At 37.0% G+C, this 23,444-nt stretch overlaps 1 protein-coding gene across 1 annotated transcript in view; it reads right to left on the reverse strand.

The window, feature by feature from the left end:
- C2CD3 (C2 domain containing 3 centriole elongation regulator) overlaps nucleotides 1-23,444 on the reverse strand; it is a 145,184-nt gene that overhangs the window by 25,471 nt on the left and 96,269 nt on the right. Inside the window, 6 exon segments of the mRNA XM_079103795.1 lie at nucleotides 56-276; nucleotides 2,295-2,465; nucleotides 6,965-7,095; nucleotides 8,212-8,417; nucleotides 17,030-17,094; nucleotides 19,674-19,812. Coding sequence (XP_078959921.1) covers nucleotides 56-276; nucleotides 2,295-2,465; nucleotides 6,965-7,095; nucleotides 8,212-8,417; nucleotides 17,030-17,094; nucleotides 19,674-19,812 — 933 coding nt within the window.

Raw genomic sequence — 23,444 nt, forward strand, 5'->3', positions numbered from 1 at the left:
TTTTTGAATTGGCATCTAGTGACCATAACTCAATAGGAAAGACCCTGAGACATACCTGAGATTAAGGAGCTGACTTGCACCACCAGGTTGTTGGATTTTTCTAGGATGCACTGGCTCTCAGGGTCTAGGTTGCTGGTTCCTGGCCCAATTTGGTCCCCATGGTTCTCCTGGTTCTGCAAGGTGGCAGTATAAGTATGAGGGCTGAGGGACAGGAAAGGCTTGGTGAGCTTCTGGCTGAAGTACTTCTGGATCTGATCTAGTTCACTCAGATTTTTCCTGGAAGTGAAAAAAAAAAAAGGAGAAAGGAGAAGTTGACAAAGGGTCATTCATGGAGATTATGAGAATCTTTTATGTACCACTTCTGACCTAGGACTTTTAATTCTTCTCACTTGGTCCATTAATATATAGATCCCTTTCCTTTCTCTAACTCACCACTCATCCTTTGGTGATGATTTTGTTGCCAGGTACAAATCTGTCTGATTAATATGGTCCTTCTCTGATATCTGGCAAAATGCAACCTTCTGAAAAGAACTATTCTTGACCATGATTCCAGTTCTCACTTCCCCTTACTCAAACAGAGTAAAAGTCCTATTCCAGGCCAACATTGTCCTTTGCTACCTCATAACCATTCCTGGTCCTTTTAGCAAGTGACCTTTCCTAATCAGCTTTGCCTGACTCTCTAAATTGGCTTGAGTCAGGGAAAGCTGGTTAGGAAAGGTTCTTTAACTATATCACTTGTTATTTTAATAAACCCTTCAAGTGAGTCTGATACATGAATTTTGGGAACCACTGCTCTAGGGCAGTGGTTTTAAAACTGGTGATTCTGCCCCTCATGGAACTTTTGGCAATGTCTGGAGATATTTTTGGTTGTCACAACTGGGGGAGGGGTACCACTTGTATGTAGTAGACAGAGGCCAAGGATGCTAAACATCCTACAATGGCAGGACTGGCCTCCATAACAAAATATCTGGCCCAAATATCAACAGTGTTGAGGCTGAGAGAAAATGCACTAGGATGAATTAGTTTCTTGTATCTGTGGGTTCCAAATAGGTGAATAACCCAATAAAGTATAACCAAACCATTAATGATTAAACTTAAATAGCCTTGATCACCAGCATCTTACTAATCTGAGATGAGACTCTGAACACATTACTTCTTTGTAATAAGAGTTCAAGCAGTTTCCCATAGTCTATAGCCCACATGCTCCATCCTTTTAAATATGTCTCATTAACCAAAAAAAAGTTGCTAATGTTTCTTTTCTGAGTTTGTATTATAGAACTAAAGGAAAGATTAGTTTTTTCCAAATATAATACACTTTAAAAATATATTTTTTTTTCTCAAACTTTACACTCTCCTTCTTCCCTCCCTAGCACTTTCCATTGAGAATAACTTTTCAGAAAAGTCAAACGCTTAGGCTAGCATTCAAGGCCCTTCATCATCTGACACCCATAGAACTTGTCCTACTCCTTACACCTTCCTAATTGCACTGCTGGTATCTTCCCAAACCTGACTTGTTTCATGCATCTAGCCTTGACAATATTCTTTCTGTACATGGGAACTTTTCCTTCAAAGATCAGTTCAAATGCGACTTCTTTAAATTTTTGCATCTCTAACCCAGAATGTTGCTCATTCCTCTGTCTACTCTTGGCCATGAAACCTACAGTTATTACCACCCTGCATTAAAATTTTCAGGCAATATGTCCAACTCCTCCACCAGGAATGGAAGAGCCAGCATTGGATGTTGAGTTTACTGAATTTTGAAACCAAGTTCCTTCATTTCGCTAACGCTTCTCTCTAGATAACCTTGAGGCCAATCTTGCTGATCTATGATGGCCTTTTCAATTCTCACAGTGATTCTCTGGTTTGGATACTAATTAAACTAAGAAAGGGACAGGGAAGTACTATCAGAACAGAAGCTGGTCTGGAAGAAGCCAGTGGTTGTGAAGATAAAGACAGTGGGCAAGATGAGGCTTTGTAAACTGTAAAAAGGATATGAGGCTGTGCAGATGTGAGACTGGTTATTATTAAGTTCTGGTGAACAAGCTAAAGTTCCTGTACTTATCAGTTACAGAGTGCCCTAAAGGAGTGGAAGGCCCTAAACTGAGACAGATTCATCCATAAGGAATCCTATGAGGCTCCAAGTTTCAAGCTAACACTAACATATACAAGAGCTCTCTACTAAACCTCCCAGCTCAGGGGTAGCTGATGGAAATGTGGTATTACCCAGTGCCATTGCCCATTTACCATGTGTACCACAGTGGTTTCCTGTGTCTTATCTTAGTGGAGTGCCTCACCTGAGAGAAGTCAGAATGGAGGTATGGGAGGACAAAGGTGATGTGGTCAGTTTGTCATCACTTGTCAAGACTGCCTCTCCCTGCTGCAGGGATTCATGAAACCGGCGGATGTTCTGCACATGCTCTTCATGGCGTGTTGCCTGGCTTCTTGTGGTACCATTGGTACCACTTCTGTTTAGAGAAAATCGGAGCGAAATAAATTCTTAGCCCATGAAAAAACTCCTAGTATGACAAAAACAAATCACTCTCCTGAAATGGCACTGCAAACCTATCCCCACTATCACATTTCTGGTTTCATCAACTCTTGCTTGGTTCACAAATGTCTTCCAAATAGTCTTGCCTTCAGTCTTACCCACTCCACCTTCTTCCATTCTCCACATTATAGCTGAAGTGATTTTTCTAAAAGAGATCTGATAACATTGACAATAATAATAATATATGGAGTCCTTATTATAATGCCAAGCCTTGCTAGATGCATTCAATGAGTATTAATCTATTTAATCACCATCATTCTTTTCTAAAGATCTTTTTTTTAAATCTATAGTATAAATCTCTAATTTCTGAGCATGGTATTCAAAAATGTGACTACAGCAATAATTTTCTTTCTCTTTTTCTTTTTTAAATAACAGCTTTGTTGAGATATAATTCACATATCATACAATCAACATATTTAAAGCATACAATTCAATGATTTCTAGTATATTCACAAACTTGTACAAGCATCACTAAAATCAATTTTAGAACATTTCTATTGCCCTCAAAACAAACTAGGGCTGGGGTTGTAGCTCAGTGGTAGAGCACTTGCCTAGCATGTGTGAGGCACTGGGTTTGATCCTCAGCACCTCATAAAAATTAATAAATAAAATAAAGATCTTGTGTTTATCTACAACTAAAAAATAATAATAATAAAAAAACCCATACCCACTGCAATCATTCTCATTTCCTCCCAAAACATCTCAGCCTTAGGTAACTACTGATTTACCTCTGTCTGTATAATTTGTCTATTCTGGATATTTTATAGAAATGGGACCATACACTATGTTTTCTGTGTGTGTGTGTGTGTGTGTGTGTGTATGTGTGTGACTGTGTCCTTCCATTTGGCATGTTTTCATGCCTACTCTATGTTATATTCATTAGTACTTCATTTCTTTTAATAGTTGAATAATATTTCATTGTATAAATATACCACATTTTGTTTATTTACTTGTCAGTTGATGGACATATGGGTTCTTTCTACATCTTGGTTATTAGGACTAATGTTGCTATAAACAAACGTGAATAAGTTTTTGTATGGACATATGTCTTCATTTAGGAGTATAATTATTGGATCATATGGTTAGTGTACATTTAAACTTTTAAGGACTGCCAGATTATTTTTCAAAGCAGTTGCATCATTTTATAGCCTCACTAGCAATGTATGAGGGCTCTGATTTCTTCACATGCTTCCTGAAACTTGTAATACTTGTCTTTTTGATTATAGTCCCTCTAGTGGATGTGAAGTGGTATCTTATTAAGATTGTGATTTCTATCTTTTCACATGCTTATTGGCCATTTGTACATTGTTTTTGGAGAAATGTCTATTTAGATTTGTTGCCTATTTAAACAATTGGTTGATTTTTTTTTTTTCCTTTTTCTTTTTTGCAGTGCTGGGGATCAAATTCAGGGCCTCACAAATGCTACACAAGCACTTCTACCACTGAGTCACATCCCCAGCCAGGTTATTTGCTTTTTACTTTTGAGTTGTAAGAGTTCTTTGTTTATTCTAGGTACAAATTCCATGTCAGATCTGTGATTTGCAAATATTTTCTTCCAATCTATGGGCTGTCTTTTCATTTTCTTGATGACATCATTTGCACCATGAAAGTTTTTAATTTTGATAAACTGAATTTATCTGTTATTTCTCTCTTTTTTTATACCTTTATTTATTTATTTTTATGTAGTGCTGAGGATCAAACCCAGTGCCTCACATGTGCTAGGCAAGCACTCTACCACTGAGCTACAATCCCAGCCTGTTATTTTTCTCTTGTTGTCATATCTGAATCACCATATAATCCAAACTCACAAAGATTTACTAGTGTTTTCTTTGAAAAATTACACAGTTTTAGCACTTACATTTAGATATGTGACCATCTGTAGTTAATTTTTTTTTGTATGGTATAAAGAAGAGGTTTAACATCCATCTTCCACATGTGGATATTCAGATGTTCCAAGCACCATTTTTTGAAAAGACTATTCTTTCCTCATTCAACTGTCTTGGCACAGATACATGGATTTATTTTATTATTTTTGGATTTTCATTTCTATTCCACTGATCTATATTTCTATCCTTGTGCATTGTCTTGTTTACTGTAGTTTTTTAGTGAGCTTTGAAATGGGGAACTTTGTTCTTTTTCAAGGTTGTTTTACCTATTCTGTGTTTTTTGAATTTTAGGATCAGTTTGTCCATTTCCAGAAGGAGGCCAACAGTGATTTTGATATGGATTGTGTTGAATCTATAGATCAATTTGGGGATTGCCACCATCTTAATAATATTAATATTAATAATATTAAGTCTTCTAATCCATGAACATTCAGGATATTTTTCCATTTATTTAGATCCTTTAATTTCTTTCAATAAAACAGGGTAGTTTTCACAGAATACACTTTGTACTTCTTTTGTTATATGCTTTAAAGTTCTTTATTCCATTTGGTGTTAATATAAAGGAAACTCTTTTCTCAATTTCATTTTTGATGATCTATTATTGGTCTACAGAAATACAGTTGATTTTGTAAGTTTTGAACGTTTCTCAATTGCAATATGGTAAAAATTGATGTATATGACTCACGTAAACAAATCTCTTTGGGGTCATCAATAATTTTAAAGAACATAAATGAGTTCTGAAGTGGAAATGTTTGAGAACTACTGCTTTGCTAAGGTAGAACAAATATACACAGTAAATGTTATATATTTAAAGCATAAAATTTGATGAGTTCCAATACACATAAACATCTAAGGAAACCATTACCACAACAGAATGAATATATCTATTATCTCCAAGTTTCTTCTTGTCTTTTGTAATTTCTTCTTCCTTCCCTCTCTGTTCACTTTGCCTTGTCCCCAGGCAACCACTTACGAGCTTTCTGTCACTATAACTTAGTATGTATCTTCTAGAATTTTATATAAATGGAATTATATACAACATATTCTTTTATTATAGCTTCTATCCCTCAGTATAATTATTTTGAGATTCATTTTGTTGTTTATTAAGAATGCACTTCTTTTTATTTCTGAGTAGTACTCTATTGTATGGATATACCACAATTTGGCTATCTGTTCACCTATTTGTTGATGGACACCTGAGTTGTTTACAGTTTTTGGCTATTACAAATAAAGTACAAAAACCAAATTCTTGGAAACTGCTGCTCTAGGAGTTTCAGATGTGATATTAGTAATAAAAACTCTCTTTTAAGACTGCTGTGAAAACCCAGTCAATATATATTTGTGTGTAAAAATGATGATTCTTTTCTTATTTACTACTGAAGACAAACCTTGAGCTAATATATTACTTTCATTTAACAAATAAGATAATTAAGGCTCTGAGAATTTAAGTCATAGCTTAAGGTCACATGTAACTAGTGAGAGATAAAGCCAGAATAGAACTCCAAATCTGTGTGACCTCAAATACACTTCATCACCCAGACCCTGAAGCAAGGAAGGGTCAGAAACATCTGGATTTCTGTTAGGTGAAGTGGTAGGAGAGGGAATTACAGCCTGCCTTTGGATGGGTTGCTGGATTAAAATGTAACATGTTGATATGGTCCTTGTGAAGAGGTAACAGGGACATTTTTATGTGATGAAAAAGCAAACCATTAAACTTTTTGCTTTTCAAATTACTAAACAATGAGCATTAAAGACACCCTCATCCCACCCATGTGTCTCTGATTGACTATGGTCAAAGCAATACTTACAGATAACAAAAGAATTATCTAAACCTTGGACCTAGGATTTAACAGACACTTAGCTCCTTCTATATAGAGGACAGAGGATCTCTTCATATGGCAACCAAATAGAAACTACATACCGATGGAACAGGCCTCAGTGTGTGCAAGCAGTATGAGAGTGTGTCTTAGAATAAAGGGTCAACTCACTGCTCTTCTGGAGTGGCAGTGGTGGAAGAAAACTCCTTGCCTCCTCCCTGAGGTGGAAAGACAGACACAGCAAAAACTCTTGGTGGGAGCTAGTAGGGCCTGGAAGGGAGTGGAGTGGAAAGAAGCAATCTTAACTCTTAGGCCTGTCTCCTGATAGATGAAGCATGTTCTAGCCCTGATACCATGCTATGCATGACCTTGGTTGGCTTGGTGAAAAGGATGGGCCAACGGCTCTCTGCAAAACAGCCTGCATATTTTGGGGAGGGGAAAGATGATATATTTCTCATTAAGCGTTAAAGGCCTCTAAGAGTAAGAGTGTTTCTTGTAAAAAAGTGATACTTTTGCTAGCAGTAAACTTCTAGTTCCTAACTTATAAAATTTTATTTTTGCAGATCTTAGGGTCAGGGGTTGGGGTGCATTGTGAGATCAGCAAAACTCTTACCCTGTCTCGAATTTCTTCCTCTAATGAAGGAGATGTGACAAGCCAGTTCACATACTTCCACTCTTTGGCCCCATTTCTTCGCATCAAGACATTTACTCACCTCCCAAGAGAGGAGAAATCAAGTTCCTTTGAAGAGGTGTGAACAAGCTGGTCCTGGATGCGTTCTGCAATGTGGCTGGGGAATGCAGCATATATATCAGAGGCAGGGAAAAAGGTATTGTATATTGGGATCTGTAGAAGCAATGAGAAAAACAGTACACTGGTTACAATGATCCCTCTTGGAACAAAGTAGTATATAAATAAATTTGTAAAACTGACTCAGTACAATTTCCACTGAAGTCTGTTTTCTATGTGTTGAACACTGTGCTAAGCAATTAACATTTATTTTTCTTGTTTAAACTTTACAATTATCTTATGAAGTAGGTATTATTATTATCCTTATTTTACAGATTATGCCATGAGATTACTTTTTTTGTTGTTTTATCTACATTTATACTCTTGTTCCTCCAACTAGTTTGCAAACTCATATTTACTTTACATGAGAGGACCATCTGTTGTATTTCTTTTTTTTAGTTGTAGGTGGACACAATACCTTTATTTTATTTATTTATTTTTATTTGGGGCTGAGGATTAAACCCAGTATATCATGTATGCTAGGGAAGTGCGTTACCACAGAGCTATAACCCCAGTCCTAGCTGTGGTACTTCTTGTCTCATGACTACTAGGGTTGATTGGAAGAAAAAAATCTTCCTATATATAAAGACCAATGAACCCTTTGTCATTTTCTAAAGCATTTACCCATTCAGTACTTATTGATCTCTACTCAACATGTCTTTGCTTCAGTAGAGCTTCCGTATCTAGGACAGTTGGCAAACTTTTTTCTTTCTTTCTTTCTTTTTTTTTTTTTAATTCTTTCTTTAACAGTTGAGCCCCTTGAAAGAGTTGTCTCTACTTACTATTGCCTATTCCTCTTTCCATTCTTTCTTATTTTATGTTTTAAAATGAAAGACCAATGATTTTAATGTAACAGACTTTAAAAAAATAATGGATATGGTTTTGAATTCTACACTGCAACTAACCTTGTTTTATTTAAAAACTGAGATATACTCCATATAGAAAATTCACCCTTTAAAAGTGTTTGATAACTGGTTCCCAGTATACTCACAGTGTATAACCATTACTGTTACTTAATTCTAAAACATTTTCATCACTCCTCAAAAGCCAGGAGGTTGTTATGAGATTTGAATATATAATGTGTTCTGTAAGCCAGAAAGCACCCGTGTACAGGATCTTATGGGACCTCCTCAGTAGCACCCTTACTATTTAGGTGTGAATCAGGATACATACCAGTGATCCTGGGGTTTTTACCCCACGTCTTGCTTGTCTTTCTTCTTTGAAGTGCATCAAACTCTCCAAAGGGGAGATAGCAACTTTTATCTGGCCCTGGCACTCTCCACTGAAGTCTGTGATGTTATACCAGCCACAGATAAACTGGAAGCCAGACAGCAGTGGGGAGAGGTCCACCGAGGCAAAGCCAATCACCCTCTCTTCATCTGTGGAAGGAAGAGAAGAGTTGGCAGCTTGGCTGGCCACATCCTGCCAATGAGATTAGAGGCTGCACAGAGAAGCAACTTCAGAAGTTTAGTGATTCCAAAGCCATCAAAGAAGATGAATGGTGAGATTGAGAGAGCTGTCAAGAACCTGTTATGAATTCCCTTTCTGCAAGGCAGGGGAGAAACTGGCAGGGTTAAGCCTTGTCCTTGTGATACAGGTAACTAGAAACTATCCCTAAACTTAAGGAACATTTGTTCTTCTCCCTTGGTTATCATGTTGCAGTGATTTTCCTCAGGGCAGTGAGTTCTGAAATTATAGAATTATAAGGGATTTGAATTTTCTTATTTATTTTTGTCTGTATTTTCCAAAATTTCTAAGATATAAATATTTATTATGCTTAATTAAGAACAAATGAGCACAAATAACAAAAAGAAGACAATCCCCTGGAAAACCAACATAGAGTACTCTATTTGGTCCCTCTTATTTATAGAATGTTTTGCTCCTTTCTTTCTCAGCTGAGGTGTGCTCCAGGAAGGCTTCTCTGACATTCTAGGCCTAGGTTAGATGTTCCCTTCCAGAGTACCCTGTCTTGCCTAATCAAACTAAATGATATAATTTTTTTGTGTCCCCCACTGGCTGTAAGCTCTGTGAGGACAGGGACCATTTCTATCAGTGGCACTTGTCATAGTGACTGGCATAGAGTAAGAATTCAGATATCTGTTTGAGCATAGCCTGCTTTGAGTACTTTCTGTAATAGATTTGCTGAATCTGTGTGGAAAGAATGAATTAAGAGGAGGGAAGTCTACACACTGAGAGAGAGAATTAGATAAATATTGCTTAGCTGGTCTAGCATTTTCTTCACCTTCATTTATTTATTTATTTTTTTGTGGTGCTGGAGATTGAACCCAGGGCCTTGTGCTAGCAAGGCAAGCACTCTACCAACTGAGCTATCTCTCCAGCCCTTCACCTTCATTTATAACAGAATCTTACAGGATCTTCTAGGGAGCCCAAAAATAGGGAATATATTTTATTTTCAATATCCTAGAACAGTATCAGCATAATAATAAAAGTATCTCCACTTATTAAGCAACAACAATTATGTGCCAAGTACTTTATTTTTTTTAATTTTATTTTTTTGCAGTGCTGGGGATCGAACCCAGGTCCTTGTGCTTGCAAGGCAAGCACTCTGCCGACTGAGCTATCTCCCTAGCCCGTGCCAAGTACTTTATATATATAATTTCTAACCCTCATGAAACCCTGAAAGGCAAGTACTATTATACTAATTCTAATAACGAGGAGAGAAAGAGGTAAAGTGATTTATTTCAGGTCGCATTTTTGGCTCAGCCAAAATTTGAACCCAGGTTTACATATGGCCAAAGCTTATTCTTTTTTCTTGCTACTAAATTGAGGTGAACCCTGGTCTGCTTGATGATTTCTGTAGCACTCTAGAGAGAGAAGAAAAAAAGAAAAAAAAAAAAAAAAAAAAAAAAAAAAAAAGGAAGAGAGGAGTGAGAAGCCCAGCTATATACAGCAGACATTTCTTGCTTTGATTTAAAGAAAAATGATTTTTGATCAGTTCCTCTGCATTGACAAGGCTGGATAGTGGTGGGGGACTTAGCTGAATGTAAAGGTAAGACAACTTATGTTATGCCCTGGTTACTCTGGTCTTTTAGGCTTTGTGGTCAATACTGAAAATTAGCACCGGTTAACAAAATACTGTGACTTTGTAGGTGACTCCAAATTCATGAAGGTTTGCTAATGAGCCCTTGCAGGAATCTTTTCTTTTTTTTTCTTTTCTTTTTTTTTGGTGGTGGTGGTGCTGGGGATCAAATTCAGTGCTTGTGCATGCTAGTAGGCAAGCAATCTATCACTTAGCCACATCCCCAGCCCCCTAGCAAGAATCCTAAAGGAATTAGATTCACAAGAGGGATTTAGTGAAATGAAATTTACTAAGCTGTGAGATGGTGGGACATTCTTAACACCTCATTTTTCTGCATCATCTAAACTTACAGCATAGTAGAGTACAAGCAGTGAAGGTTGGATACCTAGAACTGAGCTCAAATTCTGACTCCACCAATTGATAGCTACACAACTTTAGTTGCCATTAAACTTCCTTGGGCTTCAGCTTTTACATCAATGAAATCAGGCTAATTATATTTTCACCTTGCAAGATTAGAGATGTCTGTCAAGTTTTAGGACACTACCACTTGTTAATAAATACAATATATTTTGACAGTGTTTTCATTAAGTGTCAGGTGCTTATTTACTTTTCTCAAAAAGTAGGTACCATTGAAGTAGTACCATGAAGTAGGTACTATTATTCTTCCTACTTTATATATGTGGAAACTGAAGCACAGAGAAGTTGAGTAATTTACCCAAAGTCATATGCTATAAGATAAGGGCAGAATTGGTATATGAATCCAGAGTGGCTTCAGGACCAATGTTTTTTGTTTTTTGCGTACTGCGGATTGAACCTAGGGGTGCTTAACCACTAAGTAACATTCCCAGCTTTCTTTAAAAAAAGAGCTAAGTTGCCGAGGCTGTCCTCGAACTTGCAATCCTCCTGCCACAGCCTCCCAAATTGCTGAGATTACAGGTGTGTGCCACTATGCCCAGCAGAACCAACATTCTTAACACTACTGGGGGCCTGATGGAGACTTGAAGCTCACTGTCAGGTACCTCTCAAGCATCAGGCTACTGAAGACTGGGAGGTTTGAATACTATATGACTATTATAGTGTAGATTTTCTTTTTTCTCCTTATTGAACAATTTTAATTTTTTATTTCTTTACTTTTCTTGTTCTCTTTTCCTTTTGTTTACCTGTGCCCTCAGAGCCTCTTTCGCCCTTTTTGCATGCTAACATCCAATTTCTTTGATTATACTCTCACCCTTTCTATTATCTAGAACTTCTGTATATTCTTTTCTTATCCCATTATCAGCTACATCCTACATCCCTCTGCATCCTCTTTGTCCTCCATTAGAAACTGTAGACCTTATTGCAAATTTGTTTGTTATACTGAAAATAATAATTGAACTCATTCTATTATGACAATATACTTAATGTTCTCATAGGGGCTATTTGGTCTAGGATTGCATACTGTCTGAATTGGACACTGCTAATATTGATCTCTCCTTAAAGAAAAGGTTTTGGAAACCTATAGGGCCACTATAACCCTATGGGGGGAATCTGTAATACTCCAGATCTGCACTGCTAGAGGGGAAGACAAATGAACAACGTGAAAAAACAAGGGAAGAAAATGATCCAAACAAATCTAGATTCTTTATTAACAGAATCCAATGACAGTATGTTAGAAGAAATGTCAGTAAAGGACTTCAGATTATACATGATTAAGATGATTCGTGAAGCAAAGGATGAGATAAGAGAGCAAATACAGGCATTGAATGATCATACCAATAAGCAGTTGAAAGAGCAACTGCAGGAATCAAAAGATCATTTCAACAAAGAGAGAGAGATTCTCAAAAAAAATCAAATGGAAATCCTTGAAATGAAGGAAAGAATAAACCAAATAAAAAACTCAATGGAAAGCATCACCAGAAGACTAGACCATTTGGAAGACAGAACCTCAGACAATGAAGACAAAATATTTAATCTTGAAAATAAAGTAGCCCAAACAGAGAAGATTATAAGAAATCAAGGAACAGAATCTCCAAGAACTATGGGACATCATGAAAAGATCAAATTTAAGAATTATTGGGACTGAGGAAGGCACAGAGATACAAACCAAAGGAATAAAAACCTATTCAATGAAATAATATCAGAAAATTTCCGAAACTTGAAAAATGAAATGGAAAATCAAATACAGAGGCTTACAGACACCAAATGCACAAAATCACAACAGATCCACACCAAGACACATTATAATGAAAATGCCTAACATTCAAAATAAAGATAGGATTTTGAAGGCCGCGAGAGAAAAGCATCAGATTACATATAGAGGGAGACCAATACGAATAGCAGCAGACTTCTCAACCCAGACTCTAAAAGCTAAAAGGGCCTGGACCAACATATTTCAAGCTCTGAAAGAACATGGTTGCCAACCAAGAATCCTATACCCAGCAAAACTAACCTTCAGATTTGAAGATGAAATAAAATCCTTCCATAATAAACAAAAGTTAAAAGAATTTACAAATAGAAAGCCTGCACTACAGAATGTTCTCAACAAAATATTCCATGAGGAGGAAATGAAAAACAACAATGGAGGTCAGCAAAGGGAGGAACTACCTTAGAGAAAAATCCACTCAAAGGAGAAACCAAGCCAAGTTAAAAACCAAAAATAAGCCCAAATGACTGAGAATACATATCTCAATAATAACCCTGAACGTTAATGGCCTAAACTCATCAATCAAAAGACATAGACTGGCAGAATGGATTAAAAAGAAAGACCCAACAATATGCTGCCTGCAAGAGACTCATCTCATAGAAAAAGACATCCACAGACTAAAGGTGAAAGGATGGGAAAAAACCTACCATGCACATGGACTCAGTAAAAAAGCGGGGGTTTCCATCCTTATATCAGATAAAGTGGACTTCAAGCCAAAGTTAGTCAGAAGGGATAAAGAAGGACATTTCATACGCTTAAGGGAACTATAAATCAGGGAGACATAACAATTGTAAATATTTATGCCCCAAACAATGGTGCATCCCTGTACATAAAACAAATCTTTCTCAATTTCAGGAATCAAATAGACCACAACAGAATAATTCTGGGTGACTTTAACACACTGCTGTCACCACTGGATAGATCTTCCAAACAAAAACCAAACAAAGAAACCATAGAACTCAATAACACAATCAATAACCTAGACTTATTAGACATAAATAGAATATTCCATCCATCAACGAGCAGATACACTTTCTTCTCAGCAGCACATGGAACCTTCTCGAAAATAGACCATATGTTATGCCACAAAGCAGCCCTTAGGAAATGCAAAAAATGGAGATACTGCCTTGTGTTCTTTCAGATCATAATGGAACGAGAGTAGAAATCAATGACAAAATAAAAAAAACAGAAATTACTCCAACACCTAGAGACTAAATAATATGCTATTGGATAAGAGAAAACATCAGGGAGGAGATAAAAAAAAAAACTCTTAGAGGTCAATGAGAACAATGATTTTAACTACATATTAAAATCTCTGGGACACTATGAAAGTGGTACCAAGAGAAAAGTCATTGCATGGAGCACTTTCAAGAAAAGAATAAAATGTCAACAACTAAATGACCTAACATTATAGCTCAAAGCCCTAGAAAACAACAGAATACCACCAAAAGAAGTAGAAGACAGGAAATAATTAAAATCAGAGCTGAAATCAATGAAATTGAAACTAAAGAAACTATTCAAAAAATTGACATAACAAAAAGTTGGTTCTTTAAAAAAGTAAACAAAATAGACAAACGCTTAGCCACACTAACAAAGAGAAGGAGAGAGAAAACTCAAATTACTCAAATTCATGATGAAAAAGGAAATATCACAACAGACACCACTGAGACACATAACATAATGAGAAGCTACTTTGAAAATCTGTATTCCAACAAAATAGAAACTACCAAAGACATTGACAAATTTCTAGAGACATATGCTCCTCCCAAATTGAACCAGGAGGACATACACAATTTAAACAGATCAAGCAATGAAACAGAAGAAGCCATTAAAAACCTACCATCCAAGAAAAGCCCAGGACTAGACGGATTCTCAACTGAGTTCTACAAGACTTTCGAAGAAGAACTCATTCCAATACTTCTCAAAGTATTCCAGGAAATAGAAAAGGAGGGTACCCTACCAAACTCATTCTATGAAGCTAATATCACCCTCATACCCAAACCAGGCAAAGACACATCAAGGAAAGAAAATTTTAGACCAATATCCTTGATGAATATAGATGCAAAGATCCTGAACAAAATATTGGCAAACCGTATCCAAAACATATTAAGAAAATTGTGCACCACGATCAAGTGGGGTTCATCCCTGGAATGCAAGGATGGTTTAACATCCATAAATCAATAAACGTAATCCATCAAGTCAATAGACTTAAGGATAAGAATCATATGGTTATTTCAGTTGACGCAGAAAAAGTGTTCGACAAAATACAACACCCCTTCATGCTCAAAACACTAGAAAAAATAGGAATAGTAGGAACATACCTGAACATTGTAAAGGCTATTTATGCCAAGCCCATGGCCAACATCATTCTTAATGGAGAAAAACTGAAGCCATTCCCTTTAAAAACAGGAACAAGACAGGGATGTCCTCTTTCACCACTTCTATTCAACATCGTTCTTGAAATACTAGCCAGAGCAATTAGACAGACTAAAGAAATTAAAGGGATACGAATAGGAAAAGAGGAACTTAAGCTGTCACTATTTGCTGATGACATGATTCTATATTTAGAGGATCCAAAAAACTCCTCCAGAAAACTTCTAGACCTCGTCAATGAATTCAGCAAAATAGCAGGCTATAAAATCAGCATGCATAAATCCAAAGCATTTTTATACACAAGCAATGAAACATGTGAAGAGGAAATGAGGAAAACAACTCCATTTGCAATAGCCTCAAAGAAAATATAATACTTGGGAATCAATCTAACCAAAGAGGTTAAAGATCTCTACAATGAAAAGTACAAAACATTGAAGAGGGGCTGGGGAGATAGCTCAGTTGGTAGAGTGCTTGCCTTGTAAGCACAAGGCCCTGGGTTTGATCCCCAGCAACCAAAAAAAAAAAAAAAAAAAAAAAAAAAAAAAAAAAAAATTGAAGAAAGAAATTGAGGAAGACCTTAGAAGATGGAAAGATCTCCCATGTTCTTGGATAGGCAGCATTAATATTGTCAAAATGGCCATACTACTAAAAGTGCTGTACAGATTCAATGCAATTCCATTTAAAATTCCAATGATGTACCTTACAGAAATAGAGCAAGCAATCATGAAATTGATCTGGAAGAATAAGAAACCCAGAATAGCTAAAGCAATCCTTAGCAGGAAGAGTGAAGCAGGGGGTATCGCAATACCAGATCTTCAACTCTACTACAAAGCAATAGTAACAAAAACGGCATGGTATTGGTACCAAAATAGAAAGGTAGATCAATGGTACAGAATAGAGGACATGGACACAAACTCAAATAAATACTAGACAAAGGTGCCAAAAATATGCGATGGAGAAAAGATAGCCTCTTCAACAAATAGTGCTGGGAAAACTGGAAATCCGTATGCAGCAGAATGAAACTAAACCCCTATCTCTCACCCTGCACAAAACTCAACTCAAAATGGATCGAGGACCTCAGAATCAGACCAGAGACCCTTCATCTTATAGAAGAAAAAGTAGGTCCAAATCTTCAACATGGTGGCTTAGGATCAGACTTCCTTAACAGGACTCCCATAGCACAAGAAATAAAAGCAAGAATCAATAACTGGGATGGATTCAAACTAAATAGCTTTCTCTCAGCAAAGGAAACTATCAGCAATGTGAAGAGAGAACCTACAGAGTGGGAGAAAAATCTTTGCCACTCATACTTTATATAGAGCACTAATCTCCAGAATATATAAAGAAATCCCTTCACCAAGAATACAAATAATCCAATCAACAAATGGGCTAAGGAAATGAACAGACACTTCACAGAAGAAGATCTACAAGCAATCAACAGATATATGAAAAAATGTTCAACATCTCTAGTAATAAGAGAAATGCAAATCAAAACTACCCTAAGATTCCATCTCACCCCAATAAGAATGGCGATTATCAAAAATACAAGCAACAATAGGTGTTGGCGAGGATGTGGGGAAAAAGGTACATTCATACAATGCTGGTGGAGTTGCAAATTAGTGCAGCCACTCTGGAAAGCAGTGTGGAGATTCCTCAGAAAGCAGGCAAATGGATGAAATTGGAGAACATCATGCTAAGTGAGATAAGCAAATCTCAAAAAACCAAAGGACGAATGATCTCGCTGATACGCGGATGATGACACATAACGGGGGGTGGGAGGGGGGCAAGAATGGAGGAGGGAGGGACTGTATAGAGGAAAAAGAGTGGTGGGAGGGGTGGGGGGGAAAGAGAGAATAACAGAATGAACCAAACACCATTACCCTTTGTAAATGTATGATTACACACAAATGGTATGCCTTACTTCATGTACAAACATAAACAACATGTATCCCATTTGTTTATAAAAAACAAAACAAAACAAAACAAAAAAAACAACACTACTGGGTTATGCCTCTGAATAAATGGTTGTTGAGTAAAACTGGGTTCAAGGACCATGATGTCAGCATCTCTCTCAGAGAGTTTTGTTTGTTTGTTTTGCAGTGCTGGGGATTGAACCTTGTGTGTGGCATGCTGGACACTGTGGTTACTGATAGATACAACTGGAAAGATTCAGATGTACTTGGATTTCTTTACTAAGCAGCTAATCAAACAGAATATAATTTCTTAGTATTTAAATTCCACTGGAGAACAATGTGGGCTTCTGTGGAATTTTCCCCAACCCCCAAATATTTGCATACCTAGCACCATCAGTGCCTTGGCTTCACTTGGTAAAAAAAAGACTGCAAATTGTCAACAGGACATAGCTTATTTTTAGAGTCATAGAACAGAGTTCCTACCTCCTTTATGCCAGACTTTGAAGACCAGGGTTTGCTGTGGGTCCAGAAGCAGCTCTTTTGATAGCCTATTGAGAAAAACAATCACCATAATTAACTGTGTAAGGAATCTTCTGTAGTCTGAATCTTAGATTTGAAGATTTCTTGTAGTTTGCAAAGCAATTTCCCAATATTGTTTTGCTTCATCCTCACAGCCATATTCTAGGATATGTTTTTATCTTCACAGTCAAAATGAGGGGATGACAGCTCAGAGAGGGGAAATAACTTGCCAAGATTTGAAAATGGGCTCCCAAGGTGCAGCACTTCCCCTCATCCTGCTATCTACCACATTCAAACTGTTTCCCTAACAGAACTGAGTATGGGAAGGGAGCTTCTCAACATGTAATTAACAGTTTTATTGAGAGTGGGTAAGGATTATTTTTAAGTTTTAAGGTGAGAGAATGGTAAGAAAAGAAGAGGGAAAAAAGAACATTTATTGAACATTTATTTACCTTCAGGCATAGTGCCAAGTGTTTCATATGCATTTAATCTATACAAAAACCTGTAACATGACACAATTCTGCTTTATAATCCTGAAGCCAGGCTCAGAGAGGAAAAGTGATTTAGTTAAGGTCATGTAAAAGTAAGTGGCAGGGCTGGGATTTGAACTTTGGTACACCTCCTACACTGTGCAGGAGGTAAGGCAACAAAATAAGAATGTGCCCAACTTTCAACGTAAAGAAGCTGACGTGGAATTTACTAACTACCTCTAATATATTTTATATGAAGAAAATTACAGTTTTCAATTAAAAACTGTAAAGTGTGAAGTTCTAAACCAGGGGCCAATACTTTAGGTGAGCAAGACAGAGAGCCAGAGAAAACCAAGAGATTTAATTTCATCCCCCAAACAGCACTAGTGAACCTACTGGGGAGCCTACTTCAAAATAAAGGAAAGACACTATGCTAAAGTGAAACTAACACAGTGTTAGGATTCTAAATGTAGACTCACCTTTGAATTCCAACTCTATTATTGGCACTAGAGTGACTCTGGGAATATCTTTGAGCTCTGGTTCTCCCTACTAAATGGGATAATAGTATCTACCCATAAGGTGTTAGGAGGATCAACTGAAACAATTTTGTGATAAAGAAATTGTGAACAGCACTACTATTCATTTTTCTTCTAATTCTGTCTTTGTTACAAACAAAACTATGTAACCTGCCTTGACCACAGTCTCCTCAACTATAAAGTTCAGGGACAACATTAGGAGCTTGCTAAAATTTCCTTCATGGAGTTTGTGAAGTTTTGTAGTTATTCTGTTAGGCTGTGAATGAACAAACTGCCTCCTCTTAGAAGTTTAATCCTCTGGTTTCCTGACGTTTGGGGTAGATTTGATATTTTAGATGAGTATCCTGGCCACTATGTCCTGAATTTCTATAATTTCCAGTAGCTCACTATAATATCACTGAGTTTTCAGCTCCTGACTCAGTCTAGCTTCTCAAATTACACAAAACTCAACATGTGCGCAATTGCTGAGACTCAAATACACGAACATTGTGAGAAAATAGATCAGCGTATGTACTACAGCTAATGTCGGTGGACAAGAACTAAACTTTGTAAAAGATGAGGCAGTGTAATTATAATGGTAACAATAATTAGCATTAGCATCCACACTTTTAACAATGTCTGGTAAGAGAAGAAAAGGAAGGACAAACCCCGTGCCCCACTTGTGGACCCTCTATGCCAGCCCCCGACCTCTTAGACGCACTGCAACATGATTGACAAAACTCCATCTCTTATTTTTTTGAGCTTGTCAAAGGAGAGTTAACATGTGTTATATACATGCTACATACTGTGAAGTAGTATTTCTAAATACCATCCAATTTGGACCTTATAATGACCATATAAGATTATACTCGCTTTGCAGATGAGGAATCAGAACTAATTTGTTCATACAGCTAGTAAATAACAGAGACGGGGTTGGAGGTCAAGTCTCTCTGGCTCCAAAGCCAAGGCTCCAGAGTGTTTTCCAAGGATGAATAATACAGTCTTTCCTGAGGTTAGCTCTCTGTGACTGGAATGTTCTTTCCACCCTACCTCATCTGAACAACTTGTATACATTCTTCAATATTTAGCAGAGGTGTCTTATTTATGAAGCTTACCCTGAATTTCCAGATTGGCCCAAATCATATTTTTTTTTTTTTTTTTTTGGGTGCTGGGGATCGAACCCAGGGCCTTGTGCTTACAAGGCAAGCACTCTACCAACTGAGCTATCTCCCCAGCCCCCCAAATCATATTTTTAGTCTGAGCTCTACTACCATCCTTTTTACATCTGTTATAGCATGTGTCCCACTTGATTGTAATTTTTTATTTGTATTTCTACCCAGGTAGACCATGAACTTAATAACAGAGAATCTTCAACGCTGAGTGCCTAGAACTGAGGCAGGCATATAAGAGGGTGCCTTACTGAAAAGTTTCTGAGCTATACTGACTAGCGTTAAAAACACCACATTAAACCTCTAACTCACTGCTAGCACTAGTAAATTCATAAGCACTAGAATTAAATAACTGCCTGCATAAGAAAAGTATTTTCCAGGTCTGCTTAAATATTGTGTTAATTACTTGCTTTGTTTATTCTGGGATGTCAATGGAACATTAGCAAATACAAACCTTGTCTGCTGTTGAAAATTCCAGATGGGAGAATCTGTGTTTTCAATCACTTGGGTGTATACAGGAGATGGCTCATCAGCTGTTGCAAAGGATACACAACAACTGGGTATCGATACTTTTCGCTCTGTCAAGGGGCTCCCTGGAATAGAACATAAAGTGACTGTACTTTAGGGTAACAAAGAGAATGTGCTAGAAGAAGCCTTCCACTATACAGGTACAAGCAGGACCATTCCTAGCCCTTTCCTACTTTTGGGTCTTTGAGTTACTCCCTGTATCTGAAATGTGTCTAGTGACCTTTTCACTACTGCAACTGTTCTATTAAGGCTCTCTTCATAAACCCTCCTCAGCAAGAAGGGATTTCTCCCATTCTTTGTGGGATGGAAATACTAGGGGGAGAGAAGAAAGAACTGCAGAGTCACACTTAAGAGTCAGATGACCAATAATTAGCTTTACCACACATACTCTTGTGACCTTGGTCAAGGACTGTTTAGGTCACAGCTCCTTCAACTAAAATGGAACATATTATAATCAGCTAAGATGGTTATAAGGATTAAGAATATACACTAAGAGTAGATAAAATATATCACTTACTCTGTGGCAGGTACTGTTCAAAGAAATTTACACATATTAACTCACTGAATCCTTAAAACAACCCTATGAGATAGGTATTATTATTATTATTCCCATTATATAGATTTTAAAAACCTGGGTATGGAAAGATTAAGTTAGTTGGTCACACATTTATTACATGGTAGAACTGAGAGTGAAATTTAAGCATTCAGGCTCCAGGGTTCATGCTCTAAACCGTGTCCTACTTTTGTCTCAATAAAGTGTTAAAAAACCCCATAGTACTGTGTGAAACACTGGCTACTAAGCTGGTGTTCATTTTTATAAGATCAGGTTTCCAATGTGGGAGATTCAGTGAAGTCATTTATTCTGTCTTAAAACAATGTAAAATGAAGATGGTGGATGATACTAGATAATCTAATTTAGCTGTTTAATAAAATTACCCACTAGCCACAGGTGGCTATTCAATGTTAAATTAATTAAAATTAAATAAGATTAAAAATTCACTTCCTGGGCTGAAGATGTAGCTCAGTGGGAGAATGCTTACCTAACATGTGCAAGGCCCTGGTTTTAATCCCCAGCACAGGGGGAAAAAGACATCAGTTCTTTGTTTATACGAATCATATTTTAAGTGCTCAATAGCTGTATGGGGCAAATGACCACCATATTGGACAGTGAAGACACAGAACACTTCCACCATAGAATAAAGTTCTTTTGGACAGTTCTGAATAAGAGATGCTAAAATATAGACTCTATATTCTATAAGGTTTCTTTTGGCTCTAAAATGCTATAAATGTCTGATGAAGGAAAAAGAGAAGAGCAGAAACCATAAAAGAATAAAAGAAAAAGCAGTATGACTTAACCATAATTTATGTGCTCCAGAGGAATGAATTTTGTATGTGGATTCTAACTGGTTTTGTCCTATTTCTAACCCATGGTTTCTTCAAATTCATACTTTTATTTTTCCTTATAGATGAAGTTCATCTTTGAAGCTCCACCTTGCTCTCATCTATCTGGGTGGCCCTTTCAGTAACTATTCCTCTGTCACTCTGGGCAGAAAACAATCTGATGAACATGTTTGTATCCCGGGAAATGCTTATTTTATTCACCTCTACAATTTCAGTATATCATTTAATAAGTACTTTTAAAAAATAGGCTTCAGCACCTCTCTTCTGAGAAGCCTCTATCTTCTTAAAAGTTTTATTTTAGTGAAACTAAATAATATATATATATATATATATATATTTTTTTTTTTTTTTTTTTTTTTTTTTTTTTTTTTTTTTTTTTTGGTGGTGCTGGGGATTGAATCCAGCTGGGGATTGTACATGCTAGCAAGTACTCTATCAACTGAGCTATATCACCAGCCCCTAAGTATTTATATGGATTGATTTGCTTAGCATCTATTCTACCTACTTTTATTATATTATATTCCTTGATTATAGAGACTGAAAGGGTTAAAAACTACATTTCCAAGACACTTACAGCTAGGATATAAGAGGAAAATTGCTCTCTACCACTTAAGATACCTTCACAAAAGATGTGTGCGCCATATGTGAGGCAGAAGACATCCTTCCTCTCTTGCATTTGCTAATAACAAGGAAACTGCAGAGATACTATGTTTTCTACTCCAGGGTTTGGTCCTGGATATTGCCATTGGCAATGGCAATGAGGACAGTTTGTGATTCCTGAACTTGTTTTGGCACTATAGTTTGAACTTAAAAGTAATTTCTTAATAGAGTTTCCCTCATGAAAGTTTAGCCTAAAGCCCAGTCCTTTAAGCCTTTCTAATGACATGAAATACCTTAATATTCCATAGTAACCTGCTTTCTGCTTAAAACAGCTGAAGTGGGTTCTGTTTTCCTATAACTAGACTCTGCCTGATACAACCTTCCCTTCCTTACTTTCCTTTGTGGGTTTTCATCTTCTTCTTTTTTTTTTTTTTTTTTTCCTATAGTACTACAGATCAAATTCAGGACCTTACATACCCTAGGCCTGAGTTCCACCACCAAGCTATATCTCCTTTTTTATTTTGAGGCAGCATCTTGCTAAATTGTTCAGGCTGGTCTTGAATTTGTAATCCTCCCACCTCAGCCTCCTGAGTAGCTGTACCTGGCAGTCTTAAGCTGCTCAACTGATTTCTACCAATAAAATATAAACTCTCACCACTAGGAAGAGATAATTTGCCTCTATCACAGCAGCTCTCACAGTATTCTATAGTAATTTGTATTTCCTTCAGTAGACTGAAGATGCACAAAGGGCCCAAGGCCCTTATAATAGGTTTGCAGAATCCCCTCTGCCCTCTGTTTATAGAAGATTGCCAGGGTTGGAGAAGAGAGAGAAGGTGACTCATTTGCTTGCATGCACACCAGCAGAGGTTTCCAGAAACAGAGATCATCAGAGAGGATCACTTGCTATTCTGAGAAGCAAGACATCTTGGTTCCCGTGTTCTCAATTACTGATTTAGTACACCTCCTAATTCTAGTTCCCTGGACCTCAGTTTTCTCATCTGAAATGTGCTGTCAATTACTTTCCACAATAAATTTTTTTTTTTGGTAACAGGAATTGAACTGGAGGCCCTTTACCACTGAGTTACATCCCCAGTTGCTTTTAGTTTTTATTTTATTTTGGCTAAGTTGCTTAGAGCCTCACTAAGTTGCTGAGGCTGGCCTTGACCTTGGGAATCAGCCTCCCGAGTTGCTGGGATTACAGGATTATATTAAGGTATTTCATATCATTGGAAAGGTTTAAAGGACTGGGCTTTAGGTTAAACTTTCATGAGGGAAACTCTATTAAGAGATTACTTTTAAGTTCAGACTATAGTGCCAAAACAAGTTGCTGGGATTACCACCATATCCAGTTTCATAATAAAATTCTAACTTTAGATGTATACCGATATTGCTCTGATCTCTTTCTTATACCTTTGGCTCCCCCTCCCACTGAGTTTTACTTGTAAAGCAACTATTTGCTAAAGGTCTTGAAACAAAATTGCTATTTTGACTTTGGAAGAGAATTGTTCTTTACTCAGTCATAAGCAGAAATGCTCCTTTTAGCCAAACAAGCAGGTGATAAATCAGGTTTCCCTGGCTCTCCCCTTGTGTGTAGAAATTCATTTGGGCCTGTTTACATTTCTGGAAAAGGTCAAGTTTTGAAACACATTTGGAAGTGGCCCAAAAGAAAGTTGCTATACCTCTCACAGGGTTGAGA

The sequence above is a fragment of the Sciurus vulgaris genome (genome assembly GCF_902686455.1).
Source record: "Sciurus vulgaris genome assembly, chromosome: 11".
NCBI lineage: Eukaryota > Metazoa > Chordata > Mammalia > Rodentia > Sciuridae > Sciurus > Sciurus vulgaris.